This window comes from Eptesicus fuscus, chromosome 12 (genome assembly GCF_027574615.1).
Source record: "Eptesicus fuscus isolate TK198812 chromosome 12, DD_ASM_mEF_20220401, whole genome shotgun sequence".
NCBI classification, from domain to species: Eukaryota; Metazoa; Chordata; class Mammalia; order Chiroptera; family Vespertilionidae; genus Eptesicus; species Eptesicus fuscus.
The window spans coordinates 14,111,785-14,131,545 of record NC_072484.1 but is presented as its reverse complement, the minus strand read 5'-3'; the positions used below and the strand labels follow the sequence as shown (position 1 = coordinate 14,131,545).

The window sequence follows — 19,761 nt, the reverse complement described above, 5'->3', positions numbered from 1 at the left end:
TCCACATGCCACTTAAGCATGGGAGGGGCACCTCCGCATCTCACCAACTCACGCCTGGTTTCCTAGCTCTAGGTTGGGAGACACCCCCCCCCCCCCCACCACCAGGACCTGGGGCTCCTGGAAGCTCCTCCCCTGGCCTATGTCTCCAGTCCAAGCAATCACTTAGACACGGGCCTTAATAAATACGTCTGAGAACTGTCCTTATGTTCGGTAAATATTGGATTAGTTTTTCAATGACCGAGCTCTTGAAAAGGCTGGAGAAATCCACACCAGGTCTCAACTAAGCCCAAGAGTCAATAGGTAAGAAAAATAAGTGATTTCCCTGGCGGGGGTGGGGGTGGGGGTGGAGAAGGGGGTTCTTAGGCTTATCAAGTTATCTGATTCTACTAAATACACCAGTGGTACTCACTAGGAAAGGGGGAGGGGGGTACCCAGATTTTGGATTAGCTGTAGTTCCTACCATCTCTGTTGTGCCCCTTAGGGCTGAATCACTTTGCCCCAAGGGGGGACACCTGTGGGTTCCAGTTCTCTTTCCACAGCACTCGGCATGAGCTTTTTGTTTGGCACATGTTTGTTGGTGTTGTTTGGGGTTGCTTATGGGAGTTTTTGAGCCAGTTATTGGGGAGGGACATGGCCCCAAAAATCTCCCACTGCCCTGTGACAACCTGGCCTGCTCTGGGGAGGCAGAAACGGGCACATTCCGTGGAAGCTTTGCTCCGTCTCCCTGTTGCTGAATTTGCTAACAAAACGACGCTGGAGACATTAAGAATTAAAGAGGAAGGCCTCTCTCCTCCTTCACCCGGGAGGGGGTACGGTGAAGATGGTACGCATCTTCCCTACGCGCAATTCCAACGATGGGGTGTTAGTAACCAGCGGTGCTGCAGGCGGAGAGGACACGGCTCGGAACCAGCTGGGCTCAGGCCTGAGGGGCCCTTGGGCCTCCCTGAGCCTTTCGGGGCATTGCGTGCAAGGAAGGCTCGGGGCGCCGGGGCGCCAGGACGCATCCGCGCGGGAACCAGGGCACTGGATTTTCATCTACTGGGACCGCGAAGCCCGAGAGGGCCAAGCACCCCCAGGCCCTGGGCACCCAGTGTCCTGAGCCCGGCTTAGTCCGAGGCTTCGGATGCGGGGCGCCCAGACAGGGGGAGCTTAGCTGCCCGCTCCGAGGAACCAGACACGCGAAGTGCGCGAAATGCATCCAAATACTGAAGGCGCCCAGAGTTACAGCAGATATTTGGTGGAAAAGACGGGGGGGGGGGTGAAGGGGGCAGAGGGAGAGAGATCTCTTGAAAGAGAGAGAAAGGTGGGGGGGCGGAGAGGAGAGGAGAGGAGAGAGAGATCCAGCTCTCAGTGTGTCGCGGGGCCTGGGCGGGCAAGCGCCCTCTGAAGCCATCAAAGACAGGGGTGGCTTTTTCCCCTCCTCCAACCTCCTCCCCAATAGATATAGCACGAATTTTTAATGCGTCTTCCTTTCACAGACAACAATAAAGGGTTTGAAAGCCGGACACAATTTGGGTTTTGTGCGGGTCCCTCCTCGCGCTCCCTCGGCCCAGCTGGCCATATGGAATCCAGCATGGAGCCCGCGGATGACAAAGGGACCCAGTGACAGGCCCAACAAAACCCCAAGGAGACTTCTGCCTGACTCCGGGGTTCACTGCCCGCGATAAGCGCGCTGAATGGTGCGGGGTGGGTGGGGGAGGGCGGGCCCTCTCCTTCCCTTCTCTGTCCCCAGAGACCCATTCTCTGTCCCTCTTTAATATGCACGCCTCTAACATCCCCGGCTCCCAGCGCCCCATTGTGCCGTTTTGTGCAGCCCGCTGTAGATTGGGCGAAGATAGACTGCCGGAGCGGACCGGCCGCCGGGTGCGCTCCCAGGGCGCCGGGGTTAGGGCCACACAGGGCTCCACGGGCGCTTTTATTGACTCCCTGGGGACCCGAGGAGTGAGAGGGGCGGGCCCACCTCCCGGGCTCCCTGCCGCTCCGTGCACACCCCAACCGCGGGCCCGCGGGCTTGGCCACTGCCCCAAAGCACACGCGGGGAGGCCGGCGAGAACCGGGACTTGCCACGCAGCCTCCTTCCCCCTTGGAAGTCCGGAAGCTCCTCTGGTCAGTCTCGGCCCAGGCAGACCTGGGGGTCAAAGAATGTGGTCTTGGGTCGGTGCCTCAGGCCTCCTGACGACCCCACTCCAAGAGGCTGTGCACGCTCCCCTCCCTGCCCCGGAGGATTTGGCGGTTACGGGAAAGTTAGGAGCAGGATGCTCAGTGGTTGGTACCGCGGCAATTCGGGCATCCGCAACTGCACAACCGACCACGAGGGCCTCAGAGTCCTGGCCTTGACTCAGCAAGAACAGCTCCAAGCTGGTGTGGGGAACAAAGGGAGACTTTCCAGCGTCTAGGAAGACCTGGGTGGACCCGGAGGCACCTGCGCCTGGGAAGGGCCTTTGAGGAGCCTCAAGAGAAAGACTCCCGGCCCCTCGATTACCCGAGGCGGGTGGGCGAGGCGGGAGGAGCGTTTAATCACGTCCCTGGGCGGGGAGCGCTGAGTGCTATTGACGCGCAGAGTTGGTCACACGGATAATCATGTTTGCTTTAGATATTGAATTAAATCTGATCATCAACTAGAGGGGGAGCGAGAAAGTCAGCTGGGACCGCTGCCTTTGCTCAGCCTCCTCGCCGCCGCCTCCCCCCCCCCCCGCCCGCTCCCCGTCCGCCCACGCAGAGTGGAGCTGGGGAAGGAAGGAGGTGTACAACTTCCCAGGGGGGCAGGCTTTCCGTGCGGAGGCGTCTCAGAGCACTCGCCTGGCTCTCAGCTACAGGGCCTCGTGTATTTTTGGAAATCCGTGAGATAGAAAGGCCCCCTCCTCCCAGGTCCGCACGACCCCGCGCGGGCAAGTGTGCGCCAGCACCCGCCAAAGGTGGATGGAATCAGCTGTCTACCGGAGAAGGGCCCTGCGCCCTCCCCTGGGCGAACCCGGGGCTGTTCGCTCACTTGACGCTCCTCTCATCCCAGTCTGGGAGGCCGGCGCACGCCACCCACCTTCAAACTCAACTTTTTAGCAAGCAGTCCCCCCAACTTCAGGCCAAAAAGCTGGCCTAGGGCACTGCGCGCAGCCAAACGCTAGGAGATGACGAGAATGGGGATCCAGTCCCAGGTCAGGGGGCTTGAAACGCAGAAAGGATGGGGCGGAGGGGGGGGGGGCGGAAGGCAGGGGAGAGCCTCTGTTGGCAGGTATTGCCACGGACTCCTGCTCCCCGGCTCCCCCATGCCAAAGAGCCTAGAGGAGGCGCAGCACCCCACTCCCTCCCTGGCGCTCCTTACAGCCAAAGCCTAGAGCTCCCCGAACCCCCCTCCTCCCGCCCCCGAGCCCAGATTTTGGAGCGGCCTCCTCGGCCGCCTCGGGTCGCAGATTTTGAAAAGGGGGTGGGGAATAGAGAGAAAGCCGACTAGTCTCAGCCTCAGGCTCAGCGCCCCCCCTCCCTTCTTAGCGCGAGGTAAATCAAATGCAACAAAGTGAAAGTCATCGAGTGTAGTGGCTTCAACAGCTTCTCAGGCTGAAGGAGCCACTCGTTGATTTGGGAGAGCGAGGGGGGCTTGCTCCCTCGCCTTTGCATTTTCCAAAGTCACTTTTTCTGCCAAAGCCAGGACGCCGCGGCCCCGGATTCAGACAGCGCGCGCGGCCGGCCGACGAGCCCCAGTGCAGGCGGGCGACCCCGGGCGAAGGTCCACGGCTCGAAGGCCCGAGGCCAAGCGCTCGCTCCCCAGCGGGGGTCTGAGATGCGGGGCCCGAACCGCCCGCCCGGAAGAGGCCGGCCCGTCCGGGAGCCTTCCCTGCGCCCCGGGCATCCCTGGCCTGGCCCCGCTCCCCGCAGCCCAGAGGAGAAGCGTGGGGAACAGAGCTGCAAGCGGCTTGGCCGGGGTCCTTGCCCGAAGCCTCGGCCCGGCGCAGGGCGACAAAGTATGACAAACGGAGGGCCGGGCGTGGTTCTTTTTTTTTTTTTTTTAACACAGGATTTTTATTAAAATTCTTATTTAAAAAATCGAAAGCTTTCAGCGCCCGGCGCTCTTGGGGAACCTCACAGACTCACTGAGCTCCAAGTTCGGGGCTCAGGGCCCGGGTGATAGGGCAGGGGGCTTCGCGCCTATCTATACATTTTCCTTTTTTTATATCTGAGAAATGTTTGCACTGAACAAAATAAAAAAGCAAAGAAAACAGAGGTAACCAAACATAAGCAAACCAAAACAAACCACAAAGAAAGGAGTTGGACCTCCAGGGAGAACAGGCCCACCCCGAGGGTCATTTTGGCAACAATCACCACCGATATTTACAACGAAAAGCGAAATCTGCCACCAGTTGTCAGAACGTTTACATGGCCATAAATATTTAGCATTTTCTTATAAAAAGGAGACAAAAATCCTCTATACTTGAACGTTCTCCACTTGCTTTAAAAGAAGACTGTTGACAATATCGCTACTCACGCAAACATATTTAACAAAATTCACAAAAGCAGGGGGAAGGGGAGGGAGGTTGGTCTTTTTCTCCTTCCGGAGTCAGGACGTTAACTCTGAGTCGATTTCGGTCCCCTCCCTCCCCTCCGGGGAGAGGCGAAGGAGCGGAGCTGCGCAAACATTCTGTAAACACGGCTTAAGGAGTTCAGCCCTCTCCAAAGGTTCAAAAGGAGAGAGGGGCCGGGCGGCTCTGGGCGGCTGGATCTGCCACTCCAAGGAGGTGCCGGCAGCTTCCCGGCGCCTCCCCGACGGAGCCCAGAGTCAACTCGGCTCCATGATAATAATAATTATTATTATAATAACAACCAGGACCTAGTTCTCCTCGCCACGGCCCGCTGCTGCCGGGGTGGAGCCTGGGCCCAGGGCCACGAGTCTCGGAGGGGCGGCGCTCACCAAGTCCACTGCTGGGCCTGGACCAGGGGGTGTGCTGTCGAGTACTGGGGGGCGCCGGCCGAGCTGTACTGGGCGTTGTACTGCATGTGCTGCAGGGACTGCGCGCTGTAAGCCGAAAAGGGGATGCCCGCCTGGAAGGTGGCGGCTGCCAGGTCCTGGGCTTTGAGCGCGTGGCACGGTTTGCCGTCCCTGACCAAAACAGGCACGGCCACGCGGCGTGGCGAGGGCAGGGGCGTCACCTCCATACCTTTCTCGGCCCGGGCGCGCTTCATCTTGTAGCGATGGTTCTGGAACCAGATCTTGACCTGTGTGGGTGTGAGGCGGATGAGGCTGGCCAGGTGCTCGCGCTCGGGCGCGGACAGGTACCGCTGCTGCCGGAAGCGCCGCTCCAGTTCGTAGGTCTGCGCTTTGGAGAAGAGGACCCGCCGCTTCCGCTTCTTGCCCGCGTCCCCCCCGCCGCCCGGGGTCTCCTTGTCATTGTCCGGTGACTCGTCGGCTGAAGGCTCCGGAGACTTGGAGCTGGAGTCCTGGGGCGCCGCGCCGGCCGCCAGCCCGTGCACTGAGGGAGAGAGAAGCGCGTCAGGCGCCGGGAGGCCGTGCGCCAGGGCAGCCAGACCCTGCGCGCCCGGAGCCTCCGTGCGCCATCGGTCCTCCGCGCCCTGCAGCCGAGCCCACTGCCTTCGCCTTGGCCCCTCGCACCCCCCTCTCCCCCGCGCGGCTCCACGCCTGACGGAGCCGTTGGCATCCGCCGGGCGAAAGAGAAGCCAGGATTGGGGACTCAGGGCTTATGTTTCTGGGGGTTCGGACAGCGTGGGTGCATATGTGGGGGGAGTGGCGCGCGGAGATCATCGCGGGTTAAGGGCTTCTGCCCCCTTAAGCAGTTTTCTTTCCGGAGAGACGTGGGCAGATTTTTAAAAGAAAATCCGGGCATTGATCAGCTCTGGCATTTAAGGCAGATTTTGGGGGCTTTTCCTTTTTTTGTTTTCGGACTTTTTTTTTGACACCCTCCACTCCACACAAAGCGTCCTCTATGATCAGTCAAGGGCCAGGGTGAGCTATTTATACCCGGACCACCAGGCGCCCCCCCCCCCCCCCACCTTCCACCGGTACCCAGTGCTTGCTGGCTGGTTCCAGGGCTCCAGGCCAGTGTCTCCTGGCTGTCCTTAGGGAAGGGGGGAGCTACAGTCCTGGGGGGCTTCCGTAACCTTGGGAGTTATTCCCCTGCCCTGTTTCTCTTCATTTTTCTCTTTGAAAAAAATAAAAATCTGAGCCCAAGTCCTTTTACGGGACTAGGAGCGCCTGATGAGAAGGAAACAGCCAGGGCATCCTAAACAAGCTTTACAAATCTTGGCAGGAGCGCAGGGTGGCGGATCCGGGCTCCAATAGCTCCTTTCTCCCTCTCCCCACTGCGCCCAGCGCTGCGGCCACAGGAACGGAGGCGGCCGCGCCCCAGGCAGCCAAGTTTCGCTACTTACGGGAGTACTGCAGGCCCTCGGTGCTGGCCAGCCAGCGCGTGTACGGGTTGTCGCTGCTGTCGTAGAAGGGGTTCTTCAGGGGCAGGCTCGGCACCGAGTCCAGGGCGCCCTGCCCCAGAGGACCGGCCCTCTTGGCGGGCTCTGGCCCCTCGCTCTCCTCCTCCGGCTCTTCGGCCACCGAGCCCTCCTCATCGTTGGTGTCCGGCAGGTCCAAGATGTCCTTGACCGAAAACCCCGTCTTTGTGTTGGTCAGCGACATGGCTCGGGACCTCGGAATGTATGCCTCAAAGTTGTAGCTTCACTTGGTCAATTCTTGGCGCTCCCCAGTTGGGACGGGGAGGGGGTGGTGGGGGGAGGGGATGGGGAAGGGGAGAAGGGATGGGCTTTAATTATTGATATAATTATTTTTTAAAAAAAGAGGGGGGAAAAAACAACTATGGGGAAGGGGAGGGGGGATAAAGCCCAGCGCTGGCAGCGCCTCTCTGTTCTCTGAAAAGACGCGGAAATGGATGCAGGGAGCTGGGCGGCCCGAGCGCTGGGCCTAGTTTGTAACTCCAGGAGGGGTGCCAAGGCGGCGTCAGCTCGGGCTTCGGTGGCCGCTCGGCGCGCGGTGGCGGCTGGTGGCGAGGAAAAAATGGGCCATTGCCCGAGCGATCAGTCCATATAAGGCTGGGCTCCACTCGCGAACCTGGGGAAAGGGGGGGGGGGAGGGGAGAGAAAGAGAGGGAGGGAAGTAGAGAGGGAGGGATGGGGAGCGAGGGAGGAAGCGAGAGAAGGGTTGAAAAAAAAAAGGGGGGGGGGGAGAGACATTAAAACCCAAAGGTTGGACACGTGTGGGCGGGTCTTGGAAGTCAAGTGGATGAAGACAGTATTTGCAGATTTGAAATTGTGGGTTTTGGGGAGCTCCGCGCTCCCAGCCAACGGCCCTCTACAGCAAGATGAGAGGTGTAACGTGTCAATTAATTGCAAAGACGGGGCGAGCCTTTTTAAAAAAAAACACCTCAGTATTTACATACAAAGGACCACCGCTGTCGCTCGCGAGTCCACACACTTGAAAGCGCCGTTTTAACAAATTGCATCTTTTAAAAAGCGGGGGAGGAGGCGAGAAAACAAAACAGACCGAGAGGATGGAAAAAAATCCTCCTTAAAATTCTCGGGTTCCCATCTCCCCGCCCCCGCGCGCCGGCCCCCAGCAAGCCGGAAAATTGGCGATTTGTGGCGCCTTTGGAGAAGGGGGAGGGGGCGACTGCTGAGCCGAGGAAATCTCTCCTTCCCATCGCTGGTGGCTCCCTCAACAAGATCCGGTTCAAATGGCAAGAGCCCAACTTCTGTAAGCCTCCTAGGTCAATATTTTGGTTGAGGCTTAAGGATGAGTACTAGAAATGACAAGGCAACTAATTGATTCCAGTTAAGGACGAAAGAGCCTGAAACCCAGAAGAGAGATCGGCTAGGGCCGGCCAAAGTCACCACCAGACGACAGCCCCCCCCCACCCCCGCGCCCCAGCCCCCCTTTATTTGCTAAAGACTTATTTATTTCCTTCACTCCGCCTCCCCCTCCATCTCTTAGCGCCAAAGGATGGCTGCGCAGTTCACTCGCTGCTTGGGGGCGGCCCCAGGAGGGGCGGAGTGGGGGTGGGGAATTCTAACTTAGGCGGGGTACCAACCCCTGCCCAGATGCCTCCGGGGTTCCTCTGGCAGCGTTCTCCGGGTGGAGGGTAAGGCAGACCGCCCCGCAACCTTCCCGTCCCCTAATGTGTCACTCTCTCTCTCTAGCCCCTCCCTCTGTAGACTCCTGCAGTGGTGGAGAGCGGGAAGGGGGTGGGGGTGGGGGGCGGGGATGCTGTCTCCGGCCGGGGTGAGGACCCCCAAAGCCGGGGGGTGGGGGGTGGAGGTCGCAGGGCGGGCGGATGATGCTGCGTTTTCCTCTTCCAAGGGAATCCTTTCATTTTGTCCCCTTTTGGACGCCCAGGGACGCATGCCGAGGACAAGATCCAGGCTCCCAGCTGGCGTTAGGTGTGGGTTATGTTCCCAACCTCTCGCCAGCCAGGGAACAACTTTCCTGGGACAGCACCTCTCCTAGGCGCCGCACTTCCTGGCCCTCCCCTCAGGTTTTTTGGGGGGTCGGGGGTGGAGAGGTTGCCACCCTTTTCCACCTCCGCCCCCTACTGAGCTCCGGGACAGTGCTGGGCCTGGGGGCTGGCGGGGCTGGCCGCGGCCGCCCGCTGAAATCCCGGTCTTGCCTCTCCGTCCGCGCGGAGCCCAGGCCGCCGCCGCGCCGGCCCCACCGCGCGCGCGGGCGCCGCGTCCCTCTCGCGTGCAGCTGCGGCCGCCTCTGCGCCCCTGTCGCCCCCGGGTTGCCAGGGCCGGGCGAGGGCGTCCCTCCCGGAGCCGCTCGGCGGCTTTCTGCAGCCCTCGCTGCCTTGCCTCCAGTATGTGACGTGGGTGACAATGGCCCAGGTTAGAGGGAGCTCCTCGCCGGCGCGTCCTGGGTGGTCGGACCCGGGCAAACACAAATACAAACCGATTGCTAAGCTGCGGACAATGAGCGAAATGTAGACAAATGTCCCGCTCCCGTTGGAAGCCTTTGTCCCGGCTCGGTTTTTGCATTTATTTCAGTGGCGAAATAATACATGATTGACGCTCTCTTTCAATGTGTCCTAACTGTTTGGAATAAATCTAAGGTTGTTCCTAGTTGTCATGGCATTCAACCCTTTTCAATGGACTATCTCTTCATTCATTTCTGAATCCGTCCACAATATTAAGGAAACCCCTTCATGTCGACGCTCCCCATTTCTCTCTTTCTCTTCCTACTTTTTCTTTTCTCCGTTCTCCCCCTTCCTTCATCTCCCCCCGCCGCAAGAATTAGAACTGTTTTGAATCGTGTTCCTCGAACCCATTACTTTTCGTGCTTTTTTTTCTTTCTCTAGTCTGCCTTTCTTAGCCTCCTTCCTCCTTGCCTCCCCCTCCATCTCCCCCTTTCACGTGGGAGGAGGGAAGTTGGTCCGGCAGGAGTGTGTGTGGGGGGAGAGTTTGGAAAGGGGGGGGGGAATGCAGGGGTGGGTGGGCCTGCCCCAGCCATTGTTACTCAGCTGCTGAATAAATAACTGGCCAGAAAAAGTTCCCCAGTCCAGGCCCTGCAGGAAATTCTCCTGTGGTCCCTCCTCATCCTCCTCTGTCCGGGGAGAAAGGGTGGGTTGTCTCTCAAGCATCAGGACAGGTTCCGAGGATGGGGAAGGGCCAGGCCAATTCTTGGATTGGGTGGAAAATGGACACTTGGCGAGAAGTGTCCCTTTCTGCATGTCCCATGAGTCATCATTGGGGGGGGGGAAGAGCCCCCCCAACGCCTACCAGGGGTCCTGTTCATTTCTTCACCTCGAACCACCTCTTTCTCTCTAGTTTACAACTTCTCCCTCCCTTCCCCAACATGGTGGGCCTTTCTCCTTGGATCTGATCAGCACTGCCACTCTCGATCAAGTCTCCTCCCTTAGGGGCTTGTACCTCAGAGCACCTGAGAGACAGCCTTCCCACGGGGAATCCTGGCTCATGGGAATGGATCCTGGAGAGGGAGTGCTGTCCCCAGCCCAATTCACCCAAGGCCAGGCTCCTCACGCCGCCTACCCTTGACCTCAACCTATCCGGGGCCTTCCACGCGGGGGTCGCACTGCCCCCTTCCTTCCAGGAGCACCTGCAGGGCCACCCTTCCTTGCCCACACAGGCCACCCCGGGGTATCCACTGCCTGCTCTACCCTTACTCAGCACTACCCGTGCTTTGGGGCTACGGGGCAGGCAGGGAGCGGAGGTAGCTTCCGCCTGGCCTCCAGACTCCATGCTCTGCGCCCTGCCAGAGCCCCTGCGCTCATTGTCTCTCTCCTGGGACCTTGGCGAGTCCATTTTCCGGGTCTCTTCGTTGCCCGCGCGGTTCCCGCGCCCGCTTCCAAAAGCACTGACATTTGCAATTGAAATGGCACGGGGAGACCCCTGGGAGGCCCCTAATTGAAGGGGAGAAACTCTGCTTGTTAGAGGAAGATCATAAAATGCAAGTCCCCCAGGAGTAGGCTGTGGACGCCTGTAGGCCTGTGCGGGGCCAGCTGGCGGCTGAGGGCAGATCCGGGGCCCAAAGCACGCTCCAGGGTCTCCCGGATTCCCTGTGGCCGGAAGAGTGGGGGCGAGACACAAACGCACCTTTCCACACCAATTAACTAGGTGATTGCGCCCTAGAACTCTCCAGGAGGTCTCCTTTAGCACCACATCCGGCCTTTTAGAGCCAGGGCCTTCCTGTACTGCGAGACCCCGCACACGCAGAAGGCTGAGAGGGTCCGGCCCCCGCCCCCCCGCGCCCACCGCCCCCGTCGTTTCTGAACACAGTGTATTCTTGCGCTGCAGGAAGGAGCTTTTGGTAATTGGGGAAACGCCACGCCTAGGAGCCTGGCTGGCGGGCTATGGATATGATCTAGTCTCCCAACTCGAATTCTTTAGTACATTCTTCCCAGGTTCCCTCTGCAGGGAGAAGACACTGTCCCGCGTTGCATCAGGGCTGGCATTCAGGAGAGCTCGCCCGCGCTCTGCCCTGTGCGTGTCTGCTGCAAACTTGGGGACGAAGTTGAGACGGGTGCTGGAAGTTTGATCACAGAATGTTCTAGGCCGGAGGGAGACAGGCTTGGCACGAACTCCACCTATGACCCCTGCCAGGGCCACCTGAGCGGCCAGAGGTCCTCTGGGCCCTGGTCTTTGTTTTCAGCGATGGGGCTCCTTGTTCCTTACAAATTCCGAGCTCTGTATTCCTTCTTCCCACGTTCAGGATGGGGAGTTGCAGGCCCCGAGGGGGAGGTGGAGGAGGGGAGGAAGAGAGTCTTTCTCCTTTGGGAGGCTTCTCAGGCCGTGAAGCTGTTCTCGGCGGTTCAGGGCTCCCAAGAGACCCGACCGCAGGCGGCTGCAGAGGGCGGCGGGGGCCGAGCAATCGGTGGAGGCCCAGCCATCGGCGGAGGCCTGGGGTTGGGGGTGGGGTGGGGTTGGGGGGTGAATGTACACAGGCTAAGTGTTCCCACTCGAAGACAAGTGGCCCTCCAAGGCGGCCCAGTGTTTACCTGTTTACTTTCCCAGGTAGCTCAAACACGAGCGCCTTTTCGGAGCGCGGAGCCTGGGGGCGGCCCTGGTGTGTCCGGCCTCCCCCATCCTCACTTTCCCACACTGCGGCCTTACGCCCCCTGTTGGGGGAGGGGGAGGTCTAAGCTGCAGCAAACCAGGCAGGCAGGAAGGTGATTTTGGTAACTGAGGAGAGGCCTGGGCACACCCCATACCTAGGAGCCTGGCTAGGCGGGCTGTGGATGAAGTGGGCAGGCTGAGGTGGCATCCACCCCCTCGCCCTGCCTCTGTCCTCCCCGGGCTGAGCTTCAGGGCCAAATGGGAGGCTCTCTGCTCACATCCTTCCGCTTTCCGGCTGGTGAAAGCTTGCTAGGTAGGTGAGTCCTCCAGTGGGGTTTAGGGCAGGAAAAGTCCTGGGGGGTGGGGGTACTCTGGGGGTGGGCTCTAAAGGGGGGGTGGCCTTGAGGAGCCAAAAGCTTGGGCAGCCCTAGGCGGCACCCCTTGCCCTCCCCACCCATAAAAGCACCTCCAATAATTAAAAATACAAGGTCTTTTCCCTTGTATTGGAAACACTAATTTCTTTGACTTCATGCCTTTTCTTTCTCCTTCTTTTATTATTATTATTTTTGGAATGAAAAGAGGCTGAAAAGAAACTCCTTTCCCGGTACAGTGTGCGCCTGAGCTCCCAGCACCCCCCACCCCCATCCTATCTCAGATCACAGCCTTCAAGTGGATTAGTTTATTGTCTGGTTAGCGCCAAGGTGCAAGCGTTTGTCTTCATTCACTCCCCAAACAAAGCGCGTTGCACCTTCCTGCTCGAGCGAGGATTAGCGGCGCGGACACAAAGGTTTTGTCCAAGGGGTAAGGTTTATTTTATCTCGGGCTGGAGACTCGGAGCGTGGCCCGCACTCGCTATCAATGGGGAAGGAAAACGTTGCCCAATCTGGCCCCTGAGCCTGGCAGCGGCGAAGAGGCTCACCTTTAAGATGCACACCTCTAAAATGGCCCAGAAGGCCTCTTCAGCTTCAGGTGGGGGAAAGAACACTGCCAGAAGCGGTGTGAGTGTGTGTGTGTGTGTGTGTGTGTAGGAGTGTGACCCAGGGCCCCCCAAGCAGGAACCTTTCCTGACCAGGAAAGTGAAGGCTGGGCTTGTCTCCAGTGGGTCCCAGCGCCTTCTGCCCCTGGGAGAAGACCGCTGAGGGCCCTGGAAGTCCCCGCAGCCTGCTGGGCAGCAGAGTGGAGCCACCCGGTCGGGGAGACCGAAAGCCCGGCCAACGTGCAACTTTCACGAGGCCAGACCACGATGGGGGTTGGGCAGGAGAGACCCTCAGCCACTGGACACATGAACCTGCCAGTGAGGGCTAGTGTGAAGGGGCAGAAAATCTCTGCCCACATGGGTTCAAACTGAAGCTGAGCCTTCTCTTTCTCTGGTCCATATTGTGTTCCCTCTTAAAACTGCCCCACGAGGGGAAGAATGAGTGGGTGCCTGCCAGAAGGACCGTTCCCGCCAAGTCACCAAGAAGGTGGTGGGCAGGTAAGTGTTTCAGACCCAGAGGCAAAGCCCTGATTCTGGGTCTTGGGAAAAGGCCCACCCCTTCCTGGGGGACCCGGGGACTGGGAAGTCAGGGAGAGAACTGATCTTGGGATCTGAGCCTGGAGTTCCCGTGCAATTAATTGTGGGTGCAGGACGTAGGCATCCGGTTAGCCATGTCCTCCCTCTTCTTTTTTTTTTTTCAAAGTGAAATCCACATTTCCCCAATTATCGGCCTGAATAAAAAAAAGGCAGATATCTCCCGAGGACATAAATTGTAATAGAAATTAGGATTTCTCTTTTTATTCATCAGCCTCATTGCGTGGGCGTAAGACCCCGCGGACATATGTTAGGCCTTTGATAAATGCACTTTAATGAGATCTTTGAAAAAAGCATCCAATAAAATAAGAGGCAAGAAAAGCCGGTTAACTTTCATGGATGTTAAATGGAACACGGAATGTGGCTTGGGGCGCGCTACCAAATGGAACCGGCCTCCCTCCAATATTTTGTTTTAAAAACGCAGCTCTAAGCCCCCCTCGGGCCAAACGAGACGGCCCCAGCCAATCCATTGTCAGGGGCTTATTGGGGGAACCAAACGCCACGTTTCCCCGGGCAAAACCCTCTGCCTCCTTTGCTCGCGCTTCTCTGATGATTAAATATGTTACAATGAGATTACGCGTCGTCAGCGTCGCCTCCAGCAACGTTCGTCCAGCCGAGCCCGACCTCCCCCCAGAAGGGCGATTTCAAGGCAGGAGATGTGGGTTTCTCAAGGAAACATGGCGCTGAAAGCACGTTCTTATCTGAATTCACTTCTTAACACGTGACGAACTCGTTACCACAGGACTTCGAAAAACAAGCGGCCTCTCCTAACGGGTAGAATCCAGCACTCAGCGCTGGCCCGCGCCAAAGGCAGTCCTCGCCCGCACAGGGCAATCGCGCTCTCCGCCTGCGACGGGAAGGCCTGCGCCTGGAAGTACAGGGAACCGACCCGCGAGGGTCCTGGGCAGGAGAAGAGGGGGTTCCAATCCGAGCACCAGAGGTTTACAACCCTCCTGCAGACGCAACGCCCCCCTTTCCACCCCAAGCACCTCCAAAGTGGCTCCGTGCATTGTGTGTGGGGTGGTGGTGGGGTTTGGGGGTGGGGGGAGGCTGGTGGGAAGACGTAGAGGGTATTGGAAAAGAGGGGTCGCCCCTCGGAGACCAGGACCTCAGCTGACCCCACTGAGGCTCATTCCTGATCCTCTGGCGATCTCTACTGACGCAAACGAGAACTGTCCAGCTCCTAGCGCGGCCGGCGGCGCTCGCCCCCTCCAAGTCCAGGCTGGAGCTGCCTCCCCAGCGAGCCTGACCGCTGCTCCGGCCCGGCCCGGCCCTGGTCCTCCGCATCCTCCTCGCCTCACAGCGCCCCCAAGTCGTGGCCCTGTTCCGCCTGGGGAGAACCCCTTTCTCCACCAGGCGCCATCTCCAAATTACCTTCGGGACCCCTGGCTCTGCCCGAACCCCTAGTCGTGAATCCCCGCGACGCACAGGGGAGACTTACCGGGCAAAGGCGGGTGCAGGGGCGGCCCCTTCCTTACGGCGGCGCGGGCAGTCGAGGAGCATCCGGCACCAGCAGTGGGGAGACTGCTGGCCTGGCGCTCCGCGCGCCCGCCCCGCCTCCCGCTCCCGGGCGCCGGCGACAGCCCCGCAGCATTTCCCGGCGCGTCTTTATCTAGCCCTCCACCTCCCGGACCCCTTCCCAGGCGCCCCTCCCTCGCCGCGCGCTCTCCAGGCGGGGCTTGGAGGACCGCGGCGCTCCGGGCGCCTCCAGCCAACCCGCCCCCGCCCCCCGCCCAGCTTCCCGCCCCTCGCAGCCTCGGCATCTGCCCCCGACCCGGGCCGGCTCGCTCCGGTAGTGGCGCCGGGAAGTGCGCGGCGGCGGGGCGCCGGGCTTCGACGGGAGCTCAAACTTTTCTGGTCCGCGGGCGCGACGTGCGGGGCCCGCTCCTTCCCAGGTGACCCCGGGCCGGACCCGCGAAGTCAGCTGAGGACTTCAGACGCCCAGCTTTCGCACCTGCTGCTTCCTGACTCCGAGGCTTGGGGGAGGGAGGGGGGCGGGGACGAGTGGGAGCCGCAGAAGCGAGGGGACCCCGAACCCTGGCACTGCTTAGCGGGGACGGCGGTGCCCGCGCCTCCTCTCCCCCGGTCCGCCGCAGGGGCAGTGCCAGGAGCGCAGGGGCAGTGCCAGGCGCGCGTCCGGGTGCCGGCGGCGGCGGAGGCCCGCGCGGGATTGGGAAGGACGAGCCTGTGCTCCGTGCCTGACAGCGAGCAGGACGCTGAGCTTCATCGCGGCTCCGGCTCGCCGCCTTCACCGCATCCCGCCGGCCGCCTGGCCGCGCGCGGGAACAGGAGACTCACCTGGAGCGCGGCGGCGCCGCGGGAGCCGGGCTGGGCGAGCGCGCAGGTCCCCGGCCGCTCGGTACTCCCGGCCCCGGCGGCTGCGGGGTCGCGGGAGCTCGGGCAGCGGCGCGGCGCGGCGGGCGAGCGCCCCCCTCCCGGCCCGGCTCCCGGACTGGCGGCCCCACCCTCGCGGCCCCGGCCCAGCAGCCGCGCAGCCCCAGCGAAGGGGGCCGCTCCCCCGCGCCGCACGCTCTCTGTTTGTTTTTCTTGCCCGACTGACGTGAGTCAAAATATTGGCCATATGTTCAGTGGTAATAAATTGGGTATGAGCGCAAACACACTTGGGCTTCGATGGCTCTTTCAGCTGCCACATGGCCGGATTGGGGGAGGGGGGCTGCCACCTTGCGTGGGCCCCGACCCCCAAATAGGCGGGTAGGTTCCCTCTCCTTAGCGCCCCGTCTGGGCTGGAGATCTGGGACCCCGGGCTCTCCTCTCCCTCGCCCCTCCGCCGTCCCTGGCCCTGCCTTGGACCACGCAGCTTGTGGTGAGCCCAGGCTGCTGGCCTAACAAGGTCGCCATCTATAAATTGCTCGGTCGCTAAGACGCCATAAAACCAGAGGGCCAGATGTGGCACGTTATTTATGTGTGAAACCGAGTTTACACTAGATAGGGCGACCCAAGGCCGATAGCACGACTCCGCGGGAGGTCACAGGCCTCTCGCCCTGGGCTCCAGGCTCCTCCTCCTGCACAGCTAGCTCCAGATTGAGGGGTGTTGGCTTTTCTGGGAAAGGGAGTCGGCTCTGGGCAGCCCAGGAAGAAAGTGATTTCAGGGCACTTGTGCCAAGGTGCCACCTGTCCAGCATTAGAGGCAGCCTCTGTGATTTATTTCTGTAGCTTGTCTGTTTCCTTTCCCCGGGGCAGGGGAGGCCGGTTTATTTTCCAGAGGGTTGTTGACCTTCCATGAGACTTTGATCTGAACAGAAAAGGTGGTATGTGAAAGCTGAAGATGTTCAAGTCTGCCCATGGGTGGGATTTGGGGGTGGGGGCCTCCTGACCCTGGAGGGGGTTTTTGGAAGGATGAGGGAAAGATGGCAGTGCTGAGGGGAGAGAGCTGAGACTATTTCTCCCTCAAGCCTGACTGTGGGCTTCAGTGTCACATGGGAGGCATTTTATTTAAATCCAGTGGCAGCCAAGGCACTCAGGCAGTCCTGGCATTGGCCATGAAGTCCCGGCTGCCCCGTGTGTTTCAGGAAAGGGAGGCAAATAGTGTGTAGTAAGAGGAAGCAATTGCTTCATTTTTCTCCTCCAGAAGGAAGGCGGCCTCTGGACTCCATGTCCCCAAACTGGTCACCTCACACTTTGCTCACATGAATTCATTAAGAATCATCGTCTCTCCTGTGCCATTATTTTACTGTTTCTTGAAGTGAACCAAATTCTCTCTGTGGTTAATAAGCACTGAGCCAGGCCCCCCACCTTCCTTTTCATCTTCAAAACACCTGGGGTTCCCTGAATGACACCTTCATCGGGCCACAGAAAATAAGAGAGGAAAAGTGTTGCCCTACTGCAGGGAAAAACATAAGCATTTGACTTTACTATTACAACTTACCCTGGGCTTGTGTTCACTGGATGACTGTCCTTAGGTAGCAGTTAAAGGTGGGAAAATGATGCTGTTGGAAGGGGGTGGGGAAGAAGGGGAGAGTGGATATGGGTGGAGGTGGCAAGGAGGGACCCATCCAACAAGTGCAAAAAAGAGCTATAAAACAAACCTCTTACCCTTGAGTGCCAAGCACAAACAGTGCTTCTCTAGGTCTGCTCTCCTGGGCCTGACTTTCTGTGGGGTGCTTATATTGTCCCCTCTGAGAGTGAGCAGTTCTCAGTACCCAGAAACCTTTGGTTGTTGCAGAGAAACCTGGGGCAGGCCTGAAGGAGTTATCTTGGAAAATCACCACTGCATTTCATTCTTTTTTCCCCCTGGGATTTTAAGTTTTTGGGGTTAAAAAAAAATCTAGAGTGTATTTTTGGGTTTACATCACCTCCAAGTGTAAGTTTTGGGGTCACCAAGCTACTTTGGGTAAAAATATTGCTTCATGACCAAAATTGGACGAGAGGATTGGGAGATTGACCTTCACATATGTAGCCCTCGTGGGAATGGGTGTCTTTGACTAACAAGTTCCCGCTAGAGACTCACGTGTTTTTCCTGCAATACCACCAATACCTGCTATGCAGTGAACAGAGAGGAGAACAATGAGCATAGTGAGTCCATGTGGGGTAGTCTCAGAGTGGAAAACTGAGAGATATGAAGAAAAGAGTGTATCAAGTTAGTCTCTATGGAAACCCTAGCTTAAAATAATGAATGTACCTGGGCATCAATTAAGCAACTGATAATAAAAATCCATTACAAAGGAGACGTAGCTGGGAGCAAGATTTCAATGAAATACAGTGCTTAGACACAACTCACGTGTCCTCTCTTTGGGCTTATCTAGCAATCCAGTACTAAACTTGATACACATAAGCATCCTCAGATCTAAACAGATTTCATGCAGTGTCGTCTCAGTTCCATAGTCATGTATATTATCATTGCCTCAGAGACATTCCTGTTCAACCCATGGACTCAAAATTCATGGACTTTTCACCCTGGAGAAACCTTCCTCCATGCAGCTCCCCAGGAGACTTTCTGTGGGGTGCTTATATTGTCCCCTCTGTGAGTGAGCAGTTCTCAGTACTCAGTAAAAGCCAACCAAAACAAACAAAACTTTAGACTGCTTTGAACCAAGGTAGGGTGTCATTGCATTGTTTTGAGGAGACTTATACCGTGGTTCTCACAGAGAGAGTTCCTCCCTCCTTACAGCTGTGTGGATCTCTGTGCAGTCCAGTCAATCAAGGAAGATAGGTACCTCGCTCACACTTTACCTCGGGCATCATGCACGGTGGCTAGAGTGGCTCTATATGGAGGTAAGATCTGAGATGGACTCCGAGCAAGGTCAGTGCCCACCGCCCCTGACACTGGGGGGCTGTAAGAAAGCTCTGTGCATCTGCAAATATCATCAGAATGCAGAATGGAGTGAGGGGCAGACGCTGCAGATGGGCAATGCCCCGTCTTCTGCCAGTGTCCTCAACCAGTGAAAGGGTCAGCTGAGCTCATCTGACATATTTGACAGCACACCTGCTTTTCCTCTGGTGCAGCTGTCAGCAGAGCCAGAAGGCAAACAGCAAGGTCTTATGAGGCTCTTGGGCCCCCAGAGGCTGAGAATCATAATAGCTTCCTCTTATCTCCTGCAGAGAATCTGGGTGAGCAAACACAGCAGGACACAGATCATTTGGTTAAAGCGTTGGCAGCAGCCAAGGAATTTGGCATTATGTGTCAAATTTTCAAGAAGTAAAAATCAAATACATCTAGAGATGGAAACTAGATAAGTGGTTGCCTAGGGTTGGGAGAATGGAAAGGCTGGGAGTGATGGCTAAAGATGGGGAGATTTCTTTTTGGGGTAATGAGAATGTTCTAAAAATGGTTGTGCTGATGGTTGCATGACTCTATGAACATATTAAAAGCCACTGAATTGTACATATTAAATTGAGTGAATTGTACGGTATGTGAATTATATCTCAACAAAGCTGTTTTTTAAAAAAATCAAAGGCATCTGTTTTTTCTTCTGGGTTAGAAGATACTGAGCTAGAAGCTCGGAGGGGTTGAAAGACAAGTGATCCTAAAAGTTGTTTTTTCCTTTCCTCATTTTTTGCTCTATTTTTAAACACACAGAAAAGTTGAAAGAATAGTAGAGTGAGCATTTTTATACCCTCTACTTGGAATTAATTGTTGTTAACATTTGTCACATATGCTTCATCACTGTATATAAATGCATGTTCTTTTTGTTAAAGCATTTGGCATTAAGGTTATAGACATCGTGATACTTCCCCACTGAATATTTCAGCATGTGTCTCCTTTTAGAAATGCTCCAACATAATTACAACACCATCACCACACTTTAATTCTATAATTTATATGATATTCATTTCTTATTCAAATTTCTCAAATTTTACCCCCCAAAATATATCTTTATAGCCAGTTGTTTTTTTTTCAGACCCAGAACCTACTCAAGGTTTATCCACTGCATTACTACATTTCGTAATTATTATTTTGTAGTATTTTATGTCCATATTCTCTTAATTTATAACCATGACCACCCTTCCTTCCTCCCTCTTCTCCTTCCTCCCTCCCTCTCTCCCTCCCTCCCACCCTTCCTTCCTTCCTTCCTTCCTTCCTTCCTTCCTTCCTTCCTTCCTTTTCCTTCCTTCCTTCCTTCCTTCCTTCCTTCCTTCCTTCCTTCCTTCCTTCCTTCCTTCCTTCCTTCCTTCCTTCCTTCCTTCCTGGCATTGACTCTTGAGAACCCAGACCA

At 57.5% G+C, this 19,761-nt stretch overlaps 1 protein-coding gene across 1 annotated transcript; it reads right to left on the bottom strand.

The window, feature by feature from the left end:
• Window positions 1–4,896: 4,896 nt before the first annotated feature.
• Window positions 4,897–6,634, bottom strand: NKX2-2 (NK2 homeobox 2). Its single transcript, XM_008141136.3, has 2 exons — window positions 6,376–6,634; window positions 4,897–5,459 (listed from the first exon to the last, which is right to left on the bottom strand). The coding sequence occupies exons 1-2, from the start codon at window positions 6,632–6,634 to the stop codon at window positions 4,897–4,899; spliced, it is 822 nt and encodes a 273-aa protein (XP_008139358.1).
• Between the last annotated feature and the right edge of the window lie 13,127 nt (window positions 6,635–19,761).

What these genes read in the sequence shown, in the direction of transcription:
- NKX2-2 (XM_008141136.3), bottom strand. Translation starts at nt 6,634, where the DNA reads ATGTCGCTGACCAACACAAAGACGGGGTTTTCGGTCAAGGACATCTTG. An exon ending in CGAGGGCCTGCAGTACTCCC is followed by an intron (nt 5,460 to 6,375) that starts GTAAGTAGCGAA and finishes TCTCTCCCTCAG; the next exon opens with TGCACGGGCTGGCGGCCGGC.